We start from the raw sequence: 24,586 nt of genomic DNA, 5'->3' as shown, positions 1-24,586 counted from the left end.
TGTAAAATCTACATTTAATTACAAAAAGTTGTCTAATTCTTAAGCTCTAAATCTATATATTTTATATTCTTAAAAAAAAATCACATTTTAAAAAAATTCATTGAATAAAATTTTATAATTTTAGGATCTTTGAAAAGTTATTTAGATCTTGATTATTATATATAAAATATATATATATATATATATATATATATATATATATTCAACTTCAATATGTAATATTTGAAGGAGCATCACAACACATCATATTGATTTCTAGTTTTTTTATTAGACATCTAGATTTTTTTAAAGAAAAAATATCTTATTTACCTCTAAAATATATTAAAATATTAAGAATATTCCTATATTCTTGATAATAGCAAACCTATTCCTCATTTTTGTCATAATATCAAATCTATCCTTCAACTTAATAAGGTATCACAATTTTGTTTTTTAAAGTACAATTGAGAAATTAGCAGGCTTTCTTTTACACTTTTTGGCATATGAAATTGCTGTTGAATAGGACTAGCCATGCCAAGCTTACTTTTCTAAAATTTAGTGAACATCATTGTGGCATTAAGATTGATTCTATGAATCATTTAATCATTTGAATGTACAATAGCTTCCAACTTCATTAGATTGTTGTGAAGGTAAAGCAATGGAAATATGATTATATACCTTAGCCATTGCACTTTGGGCAAACATTAGTATTTTAGCTTGTGCATTTGCAAAATGTTATTGTAGCCAATAATTATAGAGGATTGTCAACAATTGAACTTCTTCTTGCTATGTTTGGGCCTTTTTTCCTTTATTTCTACCATCTATTCTAGAATTTTGTTTGATGCTTGCAAAAAATTTAGTAGTTGTTGCCATAGTTGTTGTTGATCCATACGTAAGTTGCGACCTCTATGGACTAGGGAATCTCCTCAATGGTATTGTGTCTTTCACATGCAAAAGTAATAATAGTCAATGTGGTATTGACGGGGCAGAGTTGCTTAACATTCAACCAAAGAAAAGAACCTAAGAAGATGTGCTTTCATTCATACTCTCATTCATAAGTATGCTTATAATAGATTGGTAGAGCAACACCTTGGTATTTCTAATTTTCCTAACAAAAACAATAGAAATTGCAAAAAGATCAACATCTAATGATCAATTTTGATCTTCTTTAGAAGAGTGCTAGAATCTATTGCTTATATCCTACCATATACAAGCAAGAATGGTTGTTCTTCTTCCAACTTAAATCCTAGATATAAAACTCCCAAAGGACACATCCTTAATATTAGACATATTTTCAAGAGTTATAGAATGAAAATCTACATTTATAACCGATTCTTATAAAAATCAATAGGCATGAATTGCATGATTGCCTTAAAATCTAGTATTATTGCAAAGATGGACATCATCATTGTCACTACTAGCTATATTCACCTAAGTTGCATTCTTTATTGTCCATGTTCACTTTCTTTTGGAACTAGAATTACATCATAGTATTATTTGATTGGATGTTACAATAGGACCATAATTGACAAATTGATTGAAATTATAAGTTGAATCATGTAATCAACCTTAATACCAAATTATATCAATAAAATACAGAAGAGAGCCCGCCAATTTCTCTGCAATATGAAGGTTGGGCCTCAATTCCACTTAAAAAAGAATAATTGTGATAACTTATCAAGTTAGAGGGTAGATTTGATCTTATAACAAAATTAAAGAATAAATTTGCTATTATCAAAAATATAAGGATATCCTTGACATTTCAACATATTTCAAAGATATATATGATTTTTTTTTTCAATCTATCAATAGAGATTTATAGTGATCAAACTTTTTCAAAGCTAGGAGTTTGGAAGAAAAAGAATTCTAAATTTTCTTACAATATTATTAAATACTTGAAAGACTATAAGAGGCATGGTTGAAGCTAATTCAATAGAAAAATAAATACTTGCATAAGAATGCACGGATGATAAAGTTCCTCTATTATGTAATGATAGATTAATAGAGTGCCTTTATTATTTTAGATGGATCTCAAATCAAGAAGTTTTCTTTGTTTAGTAATATTAAAAATCTCTAATATTGACTTATATCTCATCTTAGCTAATATTAGAGAATTTTTAGGCATGTTAAAAGCCATAATCATCAAAATTTTAATTTTAATCTTTTATTTCTAGAAATATTTTTATTTTTTTCTATCTATTGCCACTTCTAGAGATCCACTTAGCTCTGCCATAAAACTTATTTTGGAGTCTTACATCACTTTTGAAGAGAAATTGAGTGTAGAAGAGACATACACTTTTAATATTACTGTGGTAAGATTATGGTTTGCCAATACTTCTGACATGTATATTAAACCAATGAAGATCCTACATGCTTGGTTTGCTAGTCATGAAGGAAACAAGACTAAAGCATCTACATATTGATCTTTAATTGAAAGACCTAAAATATTGGGTATTGGATTTGGCTATATATTAATTTGTAACTAATAAATTAAATCTATCTTGTGCACAAAAGGCAAGATATTCAAATCTCTTAAGTAGAATCTTTAGCTAGATTGGCTAAAAGTGGCATAAAACTTAAAGCTTTTATAAGCTCACTTGAAATGTCAACTAAGATGCAAGATTTTTCCAAACAATTCTTTTTTATAGATTAAAAAAGAATGTGGAACTTTGCTAGTATCATCTTATTGAATGAAGAACCTTACTACAAAAAATAGCTATAAAATTAGTTATGACATAGTAAGTATAAGTCTATTGTTCTTTTTATCAAGCATCCGCAAAATCAGTCCTAACTAACTTTTAAAAAATCTTAAGAAAATTATTGAAAAATTCATTAGGAAACTTAAAAGAAATTCTTCAATAATCATATAGAAATTATAAAAATAAATAAATAAAGATAATCAAATACTTAATAAATTATAAAATTTTAAAACTATATTAAAGAAATATAAAAATCTTAAAGTAATCTTTAAAAAACTCAAAAGTAATTTTAAAAGAAACTTCAATGAATCTTAATCTATTATAAGTAAACACCACAAAAAATTTAAAAGTTCAATAATTTTTATACTAACCATCAATCTTAATTCAAATTTCTCAAAATCCTTGATTTATAAGTTAATAACAATCAAACTAAGTTCTAAAAAAATCTAACTTATAAATTAGAATAAATAGCTTAAAATCCACTTAGGTGTCAATTATTAATCTTCTCCAAGCTTAACATTAAACTTATAGCTTAAATATATCTCTCTTTAATTATTAACTTATTTTTAAAATATATATAAATTTTATAAACTCAATCAATCATCAACACACAAAACAAAATTTTCAATCCAATTGGCATTTTGTTTAAAATCTAGGAAATCTTCACTAACCTTGATAACTTAGTTCTAAGATCCTAATGCACTTGAATCTCAATTACTTTTGATTTGACCATTTGATTGAGCTTGAATTCATAGTCTCAATTCAATACAACTACATTCACAAATCCATATCATTTTACTCGGAGATCTGCTACGAAATTCAGAAAATTCACAATATTTATGTATATATATATATATATAGATATATTTAAATTCAATATGAAATAAAGCCAATTAAAGCAGTTTAAACCTTGCAAAGCTCTCATAAAGCCAATATGCACTTAAATCCTTCAAAACCAATGCTCATAGAATTCTACTAAGTTTGCTTTAAAACTCATACTTTGATTAATAAAAGAGAGTTTTATTTGTTGTAGGTTCCTAGTTTTATTCCTTAGAATCTAATGTCAATTCTAATTTATGATTTACACTCTATAGATATCAATTTAAGATTTATTTAAGTAATTTTTGCTGATTGCTATTTTTTTATTTCTAATTAAAGATGCATGTGATAATTGTTTTGCTAATCTATTTTATTTTGCCTTATTTAAAGCCTTGGAAAGTAAGTAGAAGTTTTTATTTTATTATATTTATTTATTTATTTATAAAATAGAAAAATTAATACTTATTAATTTTATTACTTCTTTAACTATTATTTATATTTTTTAAATTATTTTTGATATTATATTTTAAAATAAGTTCTTTTGTCATATAACATATTTTTTTTCTTTTATTCAATAGTTGTATTTCAGTAAAATATTGTTGATTTTAATTCAAATTTTTTACATTTTTCAATCTATTAAATAAAAATAAGGATAAAAAATATAAAAAAAACCAAACATGCACATTGAAACAAAAAAATCCTAACCTACTTGCGTGTTAGATATCTTCCTTTTTCAACCTTGATGTCAATCTTCTAAGGTCAATAGTTTTATTTTTGCACCATTTACTTGTTCTAAAAGTTTTAAAAAGTTTAAAAATATAAATAAAGTATAAGATTATCTAAAAAAATAATTTTAATCTAATTACTCAAAATCATAAAAACCCTTACTAATCCTCAAACTTCAATTTCTTGGATCCTAACTTATTTAAATTTTAATGACCTTTTATTTGAATATCTAATTAAGCTCTAATTCACAACACATATCCAACATATCTATTTTTATAAATCTAAATTTTTTACTTGAAGATTTGCTATAAATCTCATAATTATTTTTTATTCTATAAAATACAATGTTATCCAAAACAATCTCAATTTTGCAAAGCTCTCACAAATTTATTATCTATTTGAAAAATTTAAGACCTAGCCTTGATTAATATCTAATGTGAACATGGACCTCATTGACTTCTTGATGCCAATTGTGTTACTATTATCCGTAACTATTGTTGAATTGTAATACAACTATTACGTAAAAGAAAAAAATAACAATTATACTATATAAGAGCTTAATTAAAATATAATAGAAAATTACTTCTAAAAATATAAATAAATTTTAGAAAGGTAGTAAAAAAAGAAATCTAATTTTAATATTATTATTTTGTAAAAAAATTCTATTTATTTTGTAAGGCCATAGATAAGACAAATCAAAATTGGTTACCAAAATTAATATTAATAGTATCTTTAAGTGAAAGAAAAAAGTAGCTTTTAGCAAAAATTATCCAAAAAAATCCTAGATTAATATCTAAAGAAGACTAATTGTGAACCAAGGTCAAAACAATACTCCAAAGCACAAAACTATGTGCCCATAGCAAATATGAGATTCTTTTGTTAATTAAAAAGTAAGATTATTTATATTGTATAAAGAGTCATTGTCAAAATTTGTTATTGCCTAATTGTATAGACTAAACCAACAGTTGTAAAATATCTATCCAACCAAATGTGGTGTTAGTCTTAGGATTTTAATCAAAACATTTATAAGATTTTCATAATAATTTGTGTGATGTCTTTTTATTGCAATTACATTGTCAAGCGCAGTTTGTAAGTATCTTAACTGGAATTGTCAAATATGTGAATATTTCAAAGATTGGTGTGGATAAACAATATTACATTTGAACTCCTGCAAGGGTTGAATGTATTTACTCTTGGTATCCTTCTCAAGATGCAAGTTGCTGTGAGAACTTGCTAGGTTGAACCTATGCATTCACGATTCCTGCAACTTGAATGCAAAGTAATTTTGTATTCATGAGACAGGATGAAAGGCTTGCAAGACAGTGAGCAAAATCAGCGAGTTTTTAGAAAAAAAAAAAAAATACAGAAAAAAAAGAAAATAGGAATAGAAGAGTCTGAAGGCATTTTGCACAATGTTTTAGTTTTTTTTGCTTTATACTTTGTTTGGTGCTTGTACCCGCAGACCTTGCATGAGGGAGAAACTTGAGGATTGCTGAATGAGTACACGCCAAGCTAGAGGGCAGAGCATGCTTAGAAATTTGCATCCAAATGTTTCTTTGTGTCAACAATCCCAAAGATTGTCAACATGTAGGAGAATAGGGGGTGCGACCCAATTCACATTCTCCTTTTCTGACAGAAATTAGGCCTGAGAGGTGGCAAAAAACATTGCGGTGTGATCACTCAGGTGATTCAGGATGGGTTCGTGACACTGAACATGTCTTCCTATGATGCAGTGCGATAGATACTGGCAAGTGTGTCCAAGCAATGTGACCAGGCGTAGAAATTTTAACTGTTTTCAACTCTCCTTAGACACCATCTGTAGCCAGTCCAAGATCTGGTACATCGTGCGCATAATTTTTAGGCACCGACAACCTTGGTTCACATGTAATGTGGAATGGGTGCTGCGTTCTTGCATGCTTTTTTCAGATACCCTTGAGTATGTGATGAGATCAGATCCTCCTCAACATGCTAGATTCAAGTCGAATTGCAGTGAGTTCGTAGACTGATGACTTTGGCCGGCACATGTGAAGGTTTTTGGGTCCCACATCCATGGTAACAGGAACTTATACCCACGAGAGCCAAACGAGTTGAAGCTGGAGCCAGTGACGGGGTCCTTCATGAGACTACCCGGGTATCCGGCGTAAGCACCACATCCAAAGATGCCACTGCATGCCTCAGCTGCTTCCACTGGAGCCGCGGCGTCGCCCTGGTAGTATGCATTTTGGTATGGATCTGTGGCCGCTCCTGCAATAAGTTTGGCAAGATTGATTATCATCCCGTCAACCCCCACTTCACCACTGGGCGGCAGTAGCGGTTTATCTTGGGAGTTTTCCATGAATGTGTAGTTGAGATTGGCAAACGGCCAGCAACAGAGTCCTGGACACTGCGTTGACGCATCCCCAACCCACACATATGGCAGCATCTGGCCGCCTGTGGCACCGGAAGGGTACAGATAAGCATGCTGGCCGCATGCCTCTTGACAGAATCCTCTAACTTCTACATCTGAGGATTTCAGAACGATGTAGAGAGATCTCGCACTGATTTGAAAGGATGTGAGGGAGTTTCAATAGTAAGGCTTCGATGTCTCTTTGGTCAAGTGTCCTGCCTCGAGAGTAGCTTTTGTCTTCAATCTCTCCGCTGGGGATGAGTAGCTGCGCGACGGACTCGCCCCACACATCCTGATATCCTTTGGTAATTTCCCACCATTTGGCCACAGTGGGGATGCTTGCACGAGCCCTGTGACGCGGTGGCGCCAACGACCTGAAGAAGCGCCGCACAGTGAGTCGTTGGATCCTGGTGAAGGCGCCATAATAGATAACGTACAGCTTGGTAACGTTGTTCATGCGAGATAATATGGGTCCATTGTGGTAGGGCAGTACCAGCGGCTTTGGAGCAACTAGTCCCGCTAGTCGTCGCCCACTTACAAAATGCTCCTCAAAGTTCTTGTGTGCAGTGTACTTTCCGCTTGTGCTCCATGGACGACGGCTCCTCTCGTGGTCATGCGTTTCAGCAAGGGGGTTTTCGACACCGGACGCAGTTGCATCAGCACATGGTGCAAGTAGAATCGCACTCCAAAATATGAATCCAATATTTGCCAGAAATTTGCTTGGAGGGTATTTTAGGCACCGTTCCATTGCGTTTTCGTGTCCTGCTCTTGAAGCTGAACCTGGGTTTGATATGGTTGTGAATTCTGATTATCTGTGAATGGGTGGTCTAATCTCTCTCTCTCTCTCTCTCTCTCTCTCAATCTCAATCCTGTGAGTTGATGAGCTTAAACTGAAATTGAATTTTCCGATGCGCAGCTCCGAACATCGTCCTCAATGAGTTGATGGGGACGCATCCATCGAAAAACCCTTGTTCAATGCTCGGTATGAGAGCGACCGAAGGAGATTCAGAAAGAAGTGGATAGCGAACTCTGACTGCTTGAAAGAGGCGGTTGTGTTTCTTGAGGGACTTCTTCGTCTCAGGAAAAGTATGGAGAGGATTTTCCGACACACTGAAACTGTCAACCGTCGTGGGAAGATGTTGGCTGAAGACTGCAAGAGCTCAGTTCCAGATTTTCAAATAAAAAACATATCAATTTCTCATTTTTTCTGTAGAATATCAGATTTGAATGACTCGGCGATAAGTTCGAAAACAATCAATCAATCACTCAGAAACTGACCACTTCCACCACATGATCGAAAGATAAGGAAGGGTGACGTTATAAGCTTCGCACCACAGCAAAAAGCTTTCATTGGATAACTGTGTACGGTAATGTGGATGGGCAGGAACAGCATTGAGAAGAACAAGCATGCCCCCTCAAGAAGTCAGAGCAGCGAGCAAAGAAACGGGCAGAGAAACAAAAGAGAACAGAATCCAAAAGAAATGAAAGGGAGAGAAGAGAGCAAACAGGAGCGAGGAGGTGGAGGTAGAGGTGGGGAAGCGAGGGGTGATGCAGCAGCAGGCCAGCAACTAAGTTACACACGAAGGCAACATCAATAAACTGCTCTTCCGGGCCATGCTTAACTGCCCTGCCTGCCTGCCTGCCTGCAAGAGCCAAAGCCCACCCAAGTCATTTCCAGTTTTTTTGGGGAGAGGGGGTCATACTTTTACTTTAAAAGTTGTCCAGGAGGGGGAGGGTGTTCACACCGGCACCCGGGGAGGGAGGGGGCCAACCCTGAGCATAGATGGGTATGAGAAGGGGCGTTGTCTGCGACTGTAGGCTCTTTCGCGGCGTCGCCACCCCTACTCGTGGGCCGCATCACTCATATCTGTGCCCTGCCCTGCACTGGTGACGCCTCTGGTCTCTGTCTTGCAGCACATCCCTTTCCTCTCGTCTTGTGTTTCCGTTTACGCCTCTCGTACGGTCTATGTTGGATCAGGTGCTTCAGTTCAGATTAAATTGCGCGGTGGAACGAGTCTGGAAGCTCTGATCCTAATTTAGGGTGGAGTTGGGGGTGGTGGTATTGGAGTTTTTGCGAGCGTGTGAGCGGCACTTAATTGTTTCGCTCTATGGCGGAGCTTGCGAACGGTACGAGTGAAGTGCAGCCCATGGCTGTGAATGATGAGCAGGGGGATGTTTCGCCGGCTCTGGATTTTGTGCCACCGCCGAAACCACAATTTGGGGCTTTGTCGGCGCATGAAATGAATGGAGGCAAGTTCGAGTTTCGGAAGGTGTTCGTGCCGACGCATCGATTTACGCCGCTTAAAGAACATTGGATGGAGATTTATACACCTGTATTCGAGCAAATGAAGATTGACATTCGGATGAACTTGAAGGTTTGTTCGTCTTGTAGGGTCTTGTTTTGGGTCGGGACGTGACCTGTTGCTGTATCGCCATGTTAGGGTTTTTATTTTCTTTGATATTTGCTCACCTCGCGCTGTAGTGTGCAATGCTGAGCTCTTCTGCATATGGTCGCGTGCAGGCCCGCAAGGTTGAGCTGAAGACCAGACGAGATACGCCAGATACTGGTTCCATTCAGAAGTGTGCTGATTTTGTACATGCTTTCATCTTGGGGTTTGATATACAAGACGCAATTGCACTTCTAAGGCTGGATGATCTGTATGTGGAATCTTTCGAGATCAAGGATGTGAAGACGTTGAAAGGTGAACATCTGTCTCGTGCCATCGGCAGGTTGTCTGGAAAGGGTGGCAAGACGAAATTCGCTATTGAGAATTCCACTCGCACTCGCATAGTCATAGCTGATACCAGAATACATATATTAGGCTCCTTTGCTAATATTCGAGTGTCGAGGGATGCTTTATGCAGTTTGATTCTAGGATCTCCCGCAGGGAAAGTCTACTCGAAGCTCAGAGCTGTGTCCAGTCGTCTAGCAGAGAAGTTCTAGGTTCATGCTGCTTAGTCAATTTTCTTTTTCTCACTGCCAATTTTCGAGTTTACCAAAGCACCGATTCATATATTGGTGCTGCAGTTGGTTGCGTAAACAACTGGGTAGGTGATAAGTAACATGATAAACTGCGATGTATGAATCTAAAATCAATTTCGGTTCGTTCAATCTTCGATCAGTAGCATCCTCTTATTGTGTGTTCTCATCCACTATCTTTGGTAGGAAATTCGTGGTCTGAACCCTGTATTTATGAATATAGTTTATCTGTTGTGCACATGGCCTTAATGATGCAATTATTTTCTTAATTCCCCTATTCGACAGGTGTTTCTGGCAGTGTGGTGTCATCTCACATTGTAGTTTTGTGAATGCTTGAAACTTTTTAGCACGAACCTTCCGAGTCAGCCCGGAAGCTGCCTTGGGGTTTTAGATGTTAGCTTATGAAGGGGGAGTGAAGTATAATCTTACATCTAGGTGTACCAGAGTTGTGCATTTATTGACTTGTTCGAGTTTTACATGGCAAATCTAATACGTCAATGTTGGAAATGTATGCAACTATTAATCACTTTACACGTAATAATTGGATGTTGAAGGTCTTGAACGCCATTTTTAAGAATTTTGAGAAATATACAACTGTTGACTTTGAAATCGGTGTCATATGGCATCTATTTTCGCAAAATACGTTTTCTTGTGTTACCCTAAACACGTTTCAAGCGTTGATGTGAAGGGTGTGATTTCACACGTCAATGGCATCAGTTGATCTGTTGACTTTGAAATCGAATGAAAACACAAGGCACGCAGTGTTTTCCTAAACCTGGGTGTGATGTGCTGCAATGAACACAGACACTGATTTGAGAAATAGAAAATTTAGACCTACGACGAATAACACTTACAGTGTCCAATAGTTACCAAACTGTACAAGAAGTGTGCAATTCTTTCACTCAAACAGTGTGTTTGGAGAGCGAGTTATTACGTTGGCGACATACTCCACACTGCATGCTAAGCCACCTACGAGAGAAGTATTTCAGAACTCATGAATCTGGCTCGCAATGGAGGCAGCATTGCTAGTGAAACCAACGAGAGATCGTATTGCTTTCCACATAGATTGTGGAGGCCATCACTCGTGAATCTTGATGTGTCTTGATGTGCTTGCCCGTCTTCCTGATCTCTGAGCTCCAGCACGGGCTGCCACAATTTTAGCTGCTGATTGGTGCAGCCTGGGTGCGAGAGGCTTCGGTTTCCTTGTGGCTTGATCAAATGCTCTCACGCATACGTATCCTGTACAAATGCCAAGAAAAAACAAATAAATGAAAGGTAAAGAATACCCACTAGGGGCCTAAAAAGTTTCTCAAATCAGCTAGACAATCAGATGCTATTGCTCGTAATCGGCCGCAAAATCCTACATAATTGGACTACACAGGTTCTTCGCCGGAGTGAGAAAATGCAGCATCCTGGGATTTCAACTCACCTTTCTTGAAGCAGCATTGGATTTCTCCTTGAGACATGTCTGTTTCAATACCATTCCGTGTCAGATCCTTTTGTGAGGAAGCAAATAACCTCACTTTTTTCAGATCTAAACCAATGCAACGAGTCTAAATTGGGAGGCATTTGAAAACTACCGCTGACCTCTGAATATGCTGGTCACAGAGGTGCCGAAGTAAACAAATTTGCGCTTCAAGTTCCACATTAAAGTTCGGGAAACTCGCAGTGGGTCATGACTACTCGCATGATCTGCAAACACCTGCAGAAGAGAACCTGGATGAATCAATTTCTCTTATCAAACTTGCCTCATACAGTGCATTGAAACTTGACTGGTCCGGGACAAATATGCATACCTCATTAACTTGAAAATATGTTCCATTCAAAGGAAAAGAGCCTTTGTTGGCAGTTCTGCATGGCACCTGCTCCCATAGGAACACCAGTTAAGGCCCTACTTTAAAAAAAGTTTTCAGCCCTGCCGAAGTTTCGGAAAACAGTATTCTATGAAAGAAATGGGGTCACATGAAGTTTTATAAGGACAACAAAGGCAAGATGAATCCTACAAGAATTGTTCCCGGGACTTCTTGCCCTGAGTTGCAACTAGCAAATGGGTTGCTTGCATCATCATCGCTAATTTTGGGCATAGCCGCTGGCACCTCATCTACATTGATACCAACGTCATCAGTCCATGCTTGAATATAAGCTCAACAGAATTAGCTCTCACATTTTATAAGTCAATATCTTGTTCACAAAAGCAGGCAACTTTGGCTGAAGAGCTCTAACGGAAGGATGGAACACTTCAAGAAAATTCAAAGGTTAACCTGCATTCCAAATGGCAAGTAGGTACAAGCACGGATCGTCCGAGTCTCTTTTGTCCATCTGAGCCACACCATACCCACACATGTAACTTCAACTACAAGTGATAATTTAACACGCATTTTATCGAGAAAAGTCGGCGGAAAAGGTTTCAAATTCTCTGCAAAATTTTCTCATCTAAAAAATCAAACTAAAATGAAAGACTCATGTCCTTCAAAGCTTTAGAAACTCTGAACTAATGGTGTTTGAGGCTCAAACTTTTTAAAACCGCAGATGCGGCGCTCTTTTCCAGCAGAATATTGATTAAGCACGTGTAATATTGAAAGGAGTCATCTTACCTTTGCCTGGTGAAGAAGGGGATGGTGATCTGGCAATTCATAGCTGCAGTCAACGAGATTGAAGTGAATAAGTGCTAAAAAGCTTAATTGAACAGTGTAACGAACCTGAACATTCTGTTCGATTTCAAAATCCGAAAGAAACTGCCCGTGAAGTGGAACATACACATAGTGGATTGTGCGCAATCGTTGAACACTCTTGAGGAGAGGAGCAGGGAAGGATGCAGCATAAGGGGGCAACAAGATAAGCTCCTGCGAAGGGGGATAAGCCAACTCTTGGCTCACTAATTGTGGAACACATTCTTCCGTAATAGTGACCTCCGCTTCATGAAGTGCGGCCTTCAAGGCAACTCGCTTGCAACATATTTCTTCACTGTCATCACCATCTTCTCCTGCTTCCTTTTCTTCTCCTAAACAAATATTTTGAGTAAGTGTGTCGTTCGAACTCAAATGCATGTACATCCCATCTCCGCAAATTCCAGAAACCGCAACGTTATCAGAAGTAGACAGTTTCGCATTACGGTTTGATTCTTGAAGAGCAAAATTATTGTTATAATTTGCAATGATGCCCACATCTTCAATATCCTGCACACAATCCGGTTCAGGTGAGCAAGGCTCTTCTATAATAGGGATGCATGCTCCTCTATATGGTCCATCAGCCTCTCCACTAGTTAGCAGACTAGGTGTTTCTTCCACATGTTGCATCGAATGTCTTGGTATTAAAGGCACAATCTGCTGCATTGAGTGATTGGATGCTCTTTCTGATCCTTGAAGAAGTGGCCTTGAACTGTTACAAGCAAGACAAGCGGTAAAACTCATACAAATTGGGCACGCCATAGGAATGCACATCAATTTTGTAAATGTGAAACTCAACAAACAATGTAAAATAAACTGAACCACAACTTATGAAACCACTCTAGCCTATGCCCTTGCAACACAAATTCGAGTAATACCATGAATTCACCTTCCATAAAAAAAAAAGAAAGAAAAAGATATGCAAGAGGGACGAAATAAGTACAACCATACCTACTGACTGCGCTTTCGAAATGTTTACATTGACCTCGCATGGGACATGCGCTGCAATTAGGCTTGCTCTTGGTACAAAATACCTGCCACAAAGACATTAATTTACATGAAAATCAACTCCTTTGAAAAAAGAAAATTCTCAAGAGGATTCTGCTCAGCTTTTCACCAGAACGATCTCAATGCTGCTGCTCCAGGCCACGTCTGCAGTGAAAACAGTGATTGCTCTAAGGGTTATGAAGTATGTATAGTATAAAGGCTGTGCATTTGAGTCTCAATAATGAGATGCAAACTACCTTTCCGAAGGTAATTAATTGATAATGGAATTCGTACCTGAAAAATCAAACCAATATTGATCAGCAACGCACTGAACCTACTTCAATTTAATGGGCCTCTAACGAAACACTTCAAAAATTGGCTCTCTAAAGTTGCATTGGGGGTACATTCATACATACAATGTCTGCTGGTCAAGTGTACAAAGTCGGGGCCATATATATTTCTGAATCTGTTCTTGTACAGGGTACCTGAGATTACCAGAAACCAGATGAGAGAGGATCAAAAGTTTTCATAATTCGAAGGAAAACGTGGACCACAGTTGACTAAACAGCAGATCTTCTTAGGCGAGTTGCTAACAAATAAATTGCACACTTGACACTGATAAGAGGCCACCAATAGGTCACCAGTAAAAGTAAAACTTAGCCCTGCCTTGCAAAGAAATGCATACATTGCTCCAAGCTTACATTTCAAGAAGATGCAGCCGAATTTTCTCGGGAAGTGGCTCCAATGGCACCCAACCCAGGCGGACTAGGATACGGCCCACATTCGTGTCCACCTGTGTACAAATTAGTCAAAGCACCTCACTACTCCCGACTTCTAATAAGCACAGCTGCGAATACCACATTTACAATCCACTACACTACATTTGCAGTGAAAGCGGATTTGTCGAGCCCAGATCTAACCTCTTTCTGCAACAAAATATGGACGAACTGAAGAATTTACCGGCATCATAATCATGAGAACAATCCCTAAAAAGAATGTGCTGTGCTGTGAATGTATACGAAGGACTCATGCATTACAGGAAATGAGGGGTGATGCAGCGTGAGTAACCGTATGCATTCAACGCTTTTAATCCCCAAGCCACGCACATTTATCAGGAAGTTTCTATGCACACATCCAACAAAATGTAGAAGTTAAGAGTGTTGACCCTAAAATGTTCCTTCTCAAAGTAGGACGCGCAACATGAGTGAGGGGTCGCAAGCTTACTGAGAATCGATGGGAGAGAGTTTTCGAATCCATTCAAGGTCAAGACTCCCATCCTGATCACGATAAATCCTATCTAGTAGTGACTGCCAGAACGCAATACAAAATATTAGAATTTATTTAAGAGGTTTCATTAATGAGACACACGATATGCAAAAAAGACAAAGTTGGCAAAGAGTACAAAGAGGTGTACCTTGATCCTTCCGCTCAGGATGTTGTTCATTCCTCGCTCCTTGATAAGATCCGCTACTACCGCCACATCGGCAAGTCGCACTGCCTCCCAATCCACAGAGTCTGAAATGGAATAATCCTTTTCAAAATTATCTGACAAAACCTTCGCTCGAAGAGCTTCCCATGTTGTCTTCATCTCTGCATTCAATTTGTAATTGAAGCCGTGTTCATAAGTTGCGCGCTGTCCCCCTGTAAGCTCCTTGACTGATATTTTTGATACATGCCTAGCGTTTTTGCTACTCTTGAGCTTTCTGCGCTTCTCTATCTTCAATGGCTCTTTGACAACCGCAGCTTCTCGTGCTGTAATCGACTTGCCCAAGATATGTCTAAGTGCGGTTGCAAGAAGTTTCTCCGACCTATCTGGTGTCAGATCCTCCTCCAAAGAGAGTTTGAATTTATCCTGCAGCACCGAGTAACCCCTCGAAAAAGGTTTCCTAGTGTCGGACTTTTCGTCATTTCCAACAAGACATCCTTGTTCACTTGAGTGGCGCTTCTCACCAACGTCTTGAGTAGGCCCTTGGGTCCCAGCCTCAGTGCCAATGCTTTCTTGCACCCTGTTATCTCCGGGCATTTCTGAAACGATCTTTGTGGCTTGTGGTCGAGACGCGTAGTCGGCATCATCTGTTACGTGCTCATCAGGAGCACGTACGTTGGTAGTGGTCATTTTCATGAAGGAACAGCAGTCTTTAGGGACTGCAGAAGATTGTATATGTACTGTTTCTAGTGCGACCGCTAAATTATCAATAGCAATGCTTCTGCTAAGCGCTTCGATACCACCGTGGCCATCAGAAAGGCTGTAAGGGTCCGAGATATCCAGATCTCTGTGCCCATCATCCCTTGTGGGCAGATCTACAAGAATATCTTTTGCCTCCTGTGGCTTTTTCAAGAGTGTGTCTGGTGTCTCCGCCACGCATACCTCGGTGATAACTTGTCCACTGTCATCCTGCGCTCCTGCTGTCTTTTGTTGAAGCTCATCAATACCTGCAGCCGACCCTTCAGCTCTCGGGTGAAGTGCTCGGGTCAAATAAGGGTCTGGTGTCTCTACTGGACATTCCCTTGACATCTCCTTAGATAGTAGGGACTGCTCCTTCGAAGCCACGCATGACCCAGTAGTAGCATCTCTACGAACTGGAAAGCGGGCACATAACTCCATGAAAGCATTGCTGCCACAGAGTCGCAGTGATCCATTATCACCATAATAAATGTTGCACAGACAACAAGGATTGAAAAGGTTCATAAAGTGACGTCATTACAAATATGCAGCAGCTGATAACATACTCGAAAAGTGAAAGAAGAGTTAAATGCACACTAGCAATTCAATGGTTGATGCGAAGTTTGACCAAACACGAGCTTCTGTAATACGTGTTTTGAGGTCGTACCTGGAGAGAAAATCTGAGACATTCTGCGTCAGGAATACCCCAACGACAGAGTCCAGTACCGAACCCCCCCATTTCGAGAATGTTCGATCTCCTGCATCGCCAGGACAGGTCCAACACAAAACGCATACCACCACATCAGGATTCCAACCTACAATGTCTTATCCGTGACGATTTTAAGAACCTAGAGCAAGAGAACGATGCTAACCTTGAACATCGCGCATGACAGCATTAAAACTGTGAGCGCGACCACCCCACAATTGCCTTTGCTCCGCCCAATTCTCATCAGTTCGGTCGGCGTCACTCGCCTCACCACCTTGCAACAGCAATCTTTCGAAGGTCTTGATAGTCACCTCGTCTAAGAACACTTTTGGCTTACACTTGACTTTGGGTCTCATGCCCCGATATGAAACCATTTCATTCGACTTCTGCCCATACACCACAAGTTGAAGCTCGTCTTCTGCAGCAAATTCTCTCGAGTTTAGTGGTTGCGGAAAGTGCACGGCCGTTCTTCGTCGACTGTAGACTTTTTGGATAGGAGTGTCCTCTGGAACAAAAATCTTCTCCACGTCATCCTTCACCAACTCGCATGTCTCAGCCTCTAGCAGATGCTTCGGCGCTCCTGTCGTCAACTTCTTGACAAGACCCATGGGATCTTCTGAGTATTGCTGATTCTGGCACAAGGCCCACACATGCTGCTTCTTTTGTGTCTCCGAGATTTCAAGGATTGAAAAATGGGGTGGGGTCACGGGAGCTGCAATGCGAAGTGGTGCAAGATCATTTAATTCGGCTTCCACCACTGGCAGAAGCGATCGCCGCGTTCGTCGTGTCAAGATCGGCCCCTTTCGCCGTTTCGAACTTGGGCCTGTTTGCTCATCTTCACTGTCTAAACTATCCTCACAACTTTCCTCTTCTAGAGGAAAAGAAGGCGAATTGAGGACATTGGCTGGGTGGACAATCAATGCATTTGCGCGTGGTGTGGAGGGAGGGTCTTCTTCCATCCAAGAGCCTGATAGAACGGGAACATCGCCGAAGTTAGGAATGCATCGAATCACGGGGCGATTCAATGTCTGCTGGTCATCTGATCCTACAGGGATCTCCTCGGTAGCGATTTTAGAGGCCGATTGATTATTCAATCCGAGGTTGGACTCTCCCACCTGTGCAGTGGCGGGTTGCGCACAATTTTTTTCAATATCAACTGTGCACTCATGCCTATTGCTCGTTCCCCTTGATGCCTCCACCATTGGCAACTGTGTGCAAATTTCGCCCTCATTACTAGCGTAGTAGTTGACAAGGGCTTCATCTACGAGCCTGTCAATGTTTGGAACTTCAACAACGGGAATCAAAGTAGAATCTACTGGTGAGCTCGAAAACACTCTTTCATTTGTCCGTGGCGGCTTACGTAAAGCCTTCGCTTCCTTAGGATTTGCAGTTGCATCGTTGTGCTCCAAGGTTCCTCTCGGGAAAGCATCTGCACAGGTGCTCAATGTACTCATTGTGCAAGCAAGCTCTAGAATCAGATCAGAGAAGAGTATTTTTAAGTTTCACGATTTTACCAGACACGATGATTTAAAAACCTGCGAAATCAAATCACCTGCTGCTGCTGCACTTACTATTTCGTTTGGACGCTTTCGAAATCTTGGGAATCTTGGGGGACTTGGAAATTTTCACTTTCTTGGGTTGTTTCACCCGAGGTCGGATGCGCTTCTTTTTTACCTTGACCGATTTGATAGTTGGAGATCCTGAAAGCTCCACAACCAAGTGGAGTTGCGTTCTGTCATTGTCCCCTTGCCGAGATCGTGATACCTGCAACCGCGTATGCACTTTCCTGGCCACATCACACTCTACAGGACCAGCAATTCAGATCTTGCTAAACTGGCTTCGAATACATCAGGAAGCTCTCTCAGGCCAGGATTTGCCACGAAAATCAGGGAGTGGTGTCAGCATTCCTACACATGCATTGAATGCTCAAGGACAGAGGAATCCTGCGCTCTTACTTACTAGATGGGGTCCAGCAGCTGTCCTCGTCGAGAGCACTTTCGTTCTGCAAAGAGAGATTTCGATCAACTTCGCATTCGCCATTGCTCTCCTGCGGTGGGTCTGGAGTCTGTGGAGCTATAAACACCTCATCGACCTCTGGGGGTTGCACTGGCACGGCAGGTCTTGATTGTAGTACATGGACCACATCCGGTATTGGAGTGGCGAGTAACGGCCCGTCACCGAAAATCTTCCTTGCCTTTCGAGTTCTTCGAGAGTCTCTGAATTGAGATTTCAGTGGGACAGGCTTCTCAACATGGGCTGAGATATCCGACGAGTTTCCATCTTCGGAATTAGTGATCGTCTCCACCTCCCCAAGTTGCATGCCACTTCCGTGCAGAAATACGTGCTCGAATGGCAATTCGGGGTAGAAAATATCCCAATCATACTCAGCTGTGTCAGTTGATCGAAAACAGTCCTTGGAGTATCTGGGGTTCTCCCTCCTTCGCCGTTGAGGCCGCCTGATTTGTGGGTCTGGAGGTGTGTCTTTTTTCCGACCGTCTTCCCTGATGATCTCTTTCAAAATCTGTGGCAATGACCGAAGAGGCTTGTCTCGTCTCCTCCTGATGGAACGCAGCCCTGTCAATTTCGACGTCGTCGATAAAGGTGGTGACTTGGGATGCTCCTCGCAGTCGAACTGCCCGAAGTCTTCGCAAAACCCTGCGCTGAAGTTCTCTATGCGAACATTCTCTTGGCAAGCGTTTTCCTGGCATGCATTCTCCTCGCAGACTTCCTATGCACAAGATCAATGTGATTTTCATCAGTAATCTTTGCACAACGGAGAAATTATGCTCGCCCAAGTAGGCTGAGATTGTTGCAACCTTAGCAGAGCCTCTAGATCTCCGCCTAGCATACTGTTGACATTTTCCATCGCACGCTCCGTCTAATTCATTGTGCTGTAAAGACGTTGATACCTCTTAAAACTCTCCTTTCACTGGATGCCAAGGCGCTCCCATAAGACATTGCAGGAGAAACAAGAGCTAGTGACTAAGATGAGCTTCTCAGAGATGAATTGACCAAGGAAAACCATAATTGAGTACCTCTGAAGGTGGCGCTTCTGCTGGCACACGCAGTTGTCTGAATTTCCTTCTGCTGTAACATTTTAGCTGCTCTTCACCAGCTATCCAGCTTTCGGTTCTTGCTCCTTCCTTCTCGAGTGAGCTCCCAGCAAAAGCTTCCGCGAAAATAGGGCTCTTGCCAGCTATGGCCGCCTGGTGCTGAAAAATCGGTCTTGAGATATTTAATACAGTTCAGAATACTCACGCGCATTCAGGGCTCCAGTAGACGAATTCAGCAAAACCCTCGTAAATCCCGGACGTACAAGAACTTATGAACGGTAAGGTTTAGAATCTCAGTAAACTTGTCGTTAGGCATGTTCTTTTCGAGATGCGTAATTCAAAGCAGTACAGGAATGGAACTGGAGATAGGAAGAGTACTCCCATGTCCTAACACCACCTTCCGACAAGACAAGTTCGTTTGGTGAGTTAAAGAGACATAGACAATGGGCTTAATGGCCTCTCGACATATTCATGTACAACCACTTACCGTCGCTGCCAGAAATGCTGGGGCGTTCGGCTTCTTTCTCAACTTCTTACCCTGATTATCATAATTTGTGAAACTTTATAAGTAGGCTGCCTACCTCCCTCTTCTTCATCCACAATTTTCGCAATAGGTACAAGGTAAAATTGTTGTAGTAAGCACACACCACAGAGGAGAAATTTCGGCACCATTCAAAGCATTCACGTGCATTGTGTCAAATTAGTTTCGATGCATTGAAACGCAACGTACCCCCCATGAGTGATCTTTGCGGATTAGTGGCACTGGTGTCAAAATTTTCTTATTCCGCTCTGTAGCAACTGTTGCAGAACAGACGTGATTGCGTCTTTTCCTCCTCCTGGTGAGCCCCATCAATAACGCAACCTGCTCACGTCCCAAGAACAAAGATCGCCGAAATGAGCAGAAGACGACAAGATCGTTCTTTTTCTGCTTATGAAGAATCTTACGGCAAGAAATTATGCATCTTGCTAGACCATTTGATTCAGGCCTCTGACCCACCTGGTAGGGCATGGATTCAAAGGAGTGACCGAATCGTTGCTGCAGCTGCAACTCATGGACCAGCCCATCACTGGCATGAGCAGTAACATGACAAGACCTACGTCCGAACATGGCTGGGGTACAATTGGTCACTGGGGGATGATGGAACAGCTAGCAACTAAGCAAGTGGGACAAAGATGATGCAATAAGCCTGAAGCAGGGAAAGAGGGGACTGATGGGATGCACAAGTCTCTGACCATGATGTAAACACATGGAAGCATGTTGTAGCACAGCCATGAAAGTAGAGAGAGGACTGCAAAGGCGGGGGATGCTGTAGCGTCATGGGCTACCAAGGAGACGGCAGGAGAGGGGAGAGGGCGAGGTCGGGGTGAGGAGGAGACGTGCGAGAGGGGGAAAGGGGGCCCCGAGAGAGAAGCGCATGAAAGCATTCATTCATGCAAAACCTTGGGAAGCGAGAAGGGGAGGAGCAACGGAGGGCGGCGATCTGGGCACCCCCCACGACTCATTAAAGCTCTCCATTCCACTTCAGTTGTAAGAACCTAACCTTATCCCCACCCTACCCCCCTCTCTTCCCTCTCTCATGGTCAGATTCTTGTACTCTCTCCTCTCCTGGCTCTCTCACACACTATCCTCCTTACTACTCTCACATAGTACTACTGCTGTCATTACTTCTACTACCAGAATGATCAATTTTCCTTTAATTCTAATCATGTCCTGCTCTACGGGGAGTATGCCCCAGATTTGTTTTCTTCTCTGACAACACCTCCCATCACAAAGATCCATATAGATATACTGAGGAAGAGACTAGCAGATACACTCGATGATTCCATGCACATTCACCGTGTGGCCAAGCCCACACAGCACCTCAGATGCAGATCTATAGGAGTATAATGATGAGAATAATAATAATAAGAAGAAAAAGAAAAAGAAGAAGAGACAGTAGCAGCAGCAGCAGTTGGGACAGCCATTCTCTTTCTGGGCAGTGCTGTAGCTTTAATCTAGCCTGCCTCTGAAGCCTCGTGGTTCATTGCTGCTTTTCACACATGGAATTGGCCACTGAGTATTTCTTTTGTTGGTGCCCAGGGGTAGTATGTTGTTCATATTATCAATTCATTTCTCTGCAAGCCAATGCAGCTGTCATTTGTTCATGTACATATGTATGTATGTGTGTGTAAAATCTCAATCTTGATATGAGGGTCTTTACTTGGTGATTGCAATGTGCAATTGTAGGCATTGTGCATATCATTATTACATGAAATGACTGTAAAATTGCCAATATATATCAACTGATTTAAATGTATTTTCTTGACTCATAACATGTTTATTATATATTCTTTCATACATGTAAATATAATATTTTAACTATTTATAATAAAATACAACTACATATCATAAATGTAGAAGGGACTTCAATTGGTTAAACGCCTTTCAAATCAACAAATTTTTAAGAAGACTTCAACCAAGTACATCTTATGTATTCATAATACTTTCATATTAATTGATTATTTCCCAAGATTATTTATAATAAAAATTGCATTTGTTTCCCTGATAGTTTATTTTATATTTACCAAAACAATAATCTCTCTAATATAACATTTTTTTCCCTTTGGTAATTATATATGTATATATATATATATATATATATATATAATTTATTCGAATATTTTTTTTAATTGATTGAATTATAAATTTTTCATTTCTTAAAATCTCAATTTTTTTGTTATTTTTTTTTAGAATCTTGTGTTAAATTACTTGTTTCTATAAATGTTATAATCTTCACGCTCATGTTTTTTAATGCTAGTAATTTCTTGTCATAATATGGTGTGTTTTATTTTATTTTAATTTAATTAATTTTATAGTCGTATCCATTCATTCCTAACTATCTTTTTGTACAACTCGGTCTTTACGTTCTTAAGAAACCTAGTCCTTCTGTTAGCAAAAAAGAATACTACATATTTTTTTATCTTTAGAATTTGGTACTCTACTATTAAAATGGTTGCTAATCAACTGAGGTCTACTGCTCAATTCTGCAACTTCCTTTTTTATTATTCAAAGATAAAACTGTTGTGTAAGGTAGTTGTACTAATTTGTGACATGGGTGGTGTAAGTTAGATTCTGTCGGCCACCAGCCCATCATCGCCCATGATTCTGTTGCGCAACCTTGTAGGCAGGGACCATGGCCTGCTCCGGCCCTACTTACTGGAAATCAGGTAACTCCTCATCGACTTCTTTAGCTCGTTCTCATCCTATGACGATCGTTACAAGTACAAACAATAGTGAGTATGATTCTGGATCCTAAACATCTCTCTTTCTTAGGAGCAGGATGCAGAGGAGGCAGCGCGCCGGTGTTTTCGTGACAACCTACTCAACTAAGCCGTGCGAGAATGCGGAAGACTTGCAGTGCCTTCTTTCTTCAAATGCCAATCTGGTCGGCAAGGGCACGAGCACTAGCAACGGCCAAGTGGAAACGCAAGCATTTCAGCTCACCGAAACTATGATGCCCACAAATTTCATGATAGCGCCAACAATTCAGTCGAAAGCAGGCGCACTAGATAAGAATCCCTCTCTTGACGTTCTTTCAGCCCACCTCTCTATATAAACTTGAATCAATCCGCAATTGATCCGGATAACCATTCCGGTGAACAATCTTTCCAGGGAGCAGTTGCAAGATTTGCAAAGAAATCGTACGTCTTTCAAAGTCAGCCAACGGTCTCCAGAAACCAACAACGCTCAAACTCCCTGAACGTGAGACTGAATCTGTTGTTCAAAACTTAGCAAATTGTTCTGGTCAGCAATTGACGACGCGTCACCGAATTTCGAAAGAGGGCAATACTTTTCGAGGAAGCTCTGATTGTGATAGAGCCATTTGCGAAGCATTCGCGAATCCAGGGGCGTCATTGCAGACAAGAACTGAGCAGTTAGGAGGTTTTTGACATCCTCAAGCATCAGAATGGAATCTGGGTTCAAGGCCTGACTTCGACCCATTAGAGAACCGAAGCATAATTACAGGTGAAAATATTGGAGTGTCGAACGTGAGGAAGCTGAATTATATGTATCACGCGAATGGCGTCATGGCAGCTGCGCCGATTAATTTTGACAACAGGGATGACCATTACAACATGGGAACAATCAGATTAGAAGAGGATTTGGTGGGGTACAGAAGCTTGATGCACATGGATGGGACAAGGTTATCGTCAGCAAGCTTCAATGTGGGTGCGGCTGGCCCATTTCAGAGTACGTTGCAGGTCAATGGAGCAATTCCCACGTCAAGAAATTCGATCTCTAGCTTCACTGTGTCTGATGCTCCAGAGCTTCTCTGTGAAAATTGCAGGACTCTGCATTCTTTGGGGTTGCAGCTCCTTAAGTATGAGGTTTGTGTTCCTCATGCGGGAAAGACGTTCTGGAATCACTAGTCAATCACAGAACTTAGTGTCCCTGCATGCTTCGATTATTGTTTTGAACTTGCATTCCGTTTGGAAATGATCTGGAAGAGTTCGTTCCTTTTTGTAGCAGCAGATTCGTTGTCTCAGTTGTAATTAACTGGTGTTGTGTCTGAATTCAATGTCCCAGGTGATGGTTGTCACGGTCATGGAAATTAATCTCGGGCTTCAGCTTGTGATGTTGTGCTTGAAAGGTTTTGATGTCATCTACCATGACTTCATATCTTCACACCAAAAAACAAGTTTGAATAATTTAAGAGAGTAGAGATGATGATGTTTGTCGACCCTTGGAAGCCAATTGCCTTGGTTAAACAGCTCAGATGCATTCACCAGTTAATCGGTTTCTTAAAACCTTCGAATGACACTATTTTTCTCCTGTAATCATGGGTCTCATTCCAACGGTCTGCGTGATTGTTGTGCATCCTAGACAGATGCTAGTTACCCCGTAGAAGTGCAACGATCAAACTGAGAATCTTCAAGATACTCAAAAGTAAACTTGAGTTGACGGTGGGCTTGGCCGCGACACGCGAGCTGGATTTTGTGGGGTTTTATATCGTTTCTTTACGCTTTCAAATTAAGATAAAATTTTGCAGTGGGACAATCACAGCAGCAGGCAAGAACCATTAGTATTAGTTGTAAGATTAGGGTTAGGGTTTAGCAAATGCCTTGCTTCTCAAAGCGCGTTATGGTGGGGACAAAAGAATCGTTACCAGTATTAATGTGATTATATGCAATGATAGAATCAAACATCAATTCTATAGGTTCACTGAGGAATATAATTTTATTATTATTTTCTAATTATGTAGAATCCTAGTTAGAGATGTGAAGAACTTTTTTTTTACGTTGACATCAATTCAACTCAAAAAAAATTAGTTTGAATTGAATGTTTTTGTATACCCAAAATTTGAAAATTGTAACATAGAGAGCCATTGTAGAGGAAAGAGTTTTTACATGACCTTTTCAATTGTGTTAAGTTCTATACTT

The 24,586-nt window shown here is 40.0% G+C and overlaps 4 protein-coding genes across 14 annotated transcripts; 1 reads left to right on the top strand and 3 right to left on the bottom strand.

Annotated features, from left to right (window-relative positions):
- Positions 1-6,039: 6,039 nt before the first annotated feature.
- On the bottom strand, positions 6,040-6,657 carry LOC112294525 (protein EXORDIUM-like 2). The gene has a single exon (XM_024545062.3). The coding sequence runs from the start codon at positions 6,643-6,645 to the stop codon at positions 6,184-6,186; it is 462 nt and encodes a 153-aa protein (XP_024400830.2). The 5' UTR covers positions 6,646-6,657; the 3' UTR covers positions 6,040-6,183.
- A 129-nt stretch (positions 6,658-6,786) lies between these two features.
- Positions 6,787-7,495, bottom strand: LOC141045100 (uncharacterized). Its single transcript, XM_073532173.2, has 2 exons — positions 7,103-7,495; positions 6,787-6,983 (listed from the first exon to the last, which is right to left on the bottom strand). The coding sequence occupies exons 1-2, from the start codon at positions 7,355-7,357 to the stop codon at positions 6,849-6,851; spliced, it is 390 nt and encodes a 129-aa protein (XP_073388274.1). The 5' UTR covers positions 7,358-7,495; the 3' UTR covers positions 6,787-6,848.
- A 947-nt stretch (positions 7,496-8,442) lies between these two features.
- Positions 8,443-9,725, top strand: LOC112275269 (uncharacterized). Its single transcript, XM_024505504.3, has 2 exons — positions 8,443-8,984; positions 9,131-9,725. Exons 1-2 carry the CDS (start codon positions 8,718-8,720, stop codon positions 9,551-9,553), a joined length of 690 nt encoding a protein of 229 aa, XP_024361272.1. The 5' UTR covers positions 8,443-8,717; the 3' UTR covers positions 9,554-9,725.
- A 405-nt stretch (positions 9,726-10,130) lies between these two features.
- On the bottom strand, positions 10,131-20,628 carry LOC112275227 (transcriptional activator DEMETER). 11 transcript variants are annotated; one of them, XR_002967669.3, is made up of 23 exons: positions 20,163-20,539; positions 19,896-20,027; positions 19,653-19,703; positions 19,148-19,324; positions 18,072-18,840; positions 17,684-17,914; positions 16,279-17,541; positions 16,074-16,164; positions 14,657-15,857; positions 14,467-14,549; positions 14,280-14,364; positions 13,944-14,035; positions 13,659-13,727; positions 13,500-13,536; positions 13,207-13,289; positions 12,347-12,967; positions 12,184-12,226; positions 11,851-11,908; positions 11,593-11,690; positions 11,386-11,451; positions 11,177-11,305; positions 11,019-11,057; positions 10,131-10,828 (listed from the first exon to the last, which is right to left on the bottom strand). XR_002967669.3 is itself a non-coding variant. In XM_024505427.3 (23 exons), exons 1-23 carry the CDS (start codon positions 20,271-20,273, stop codon positions 10,668-10,670), a joined length of 5,676 nt encoding a protein of 1,891 aa, XP_024361195.1. In that variant the 5' UTR covers positions 20,274-20,539; the 3' UTR covers positions 10,131-10,667. The 11 variants fall into 11 exon arrangements, 8 of the variants coding, with proteins under 8 accessions (XP_024361195.1, XP_090112393.1, XP_024361176.1 ...); XM_024505427.3 differs by having other exon boundaries at positions 11,177-11,291; XR_012217006.2 differs by having other exon boundaries at positions 10,401-10,828; positions 11,177-11,291; positions 12,347-12,765; positions 20,163-20,544.
- Between the last annotated feature and the right edge of the window lie 3,958 nt (positions 20,629-24,586).

This window comes from Physcomitrium patens, chromosome 2, assembly GCF_059467195.1.
Source record: "Physcomitrium patens ecotype Gransden chromosome 2, ASM5946719v1, whole genome shotgun sequence".
Taxonomy (NCBI): domain Eukaryota; kingdom Viridiplantae; phylum Streptophyta; class Bryopsida; order Funariales; family Funariaceae; genus Physcomitrium; species Physcomitrium patens.
This window is presented reverse-complemented; position numbering and strand designations above follow the sequence as displayed.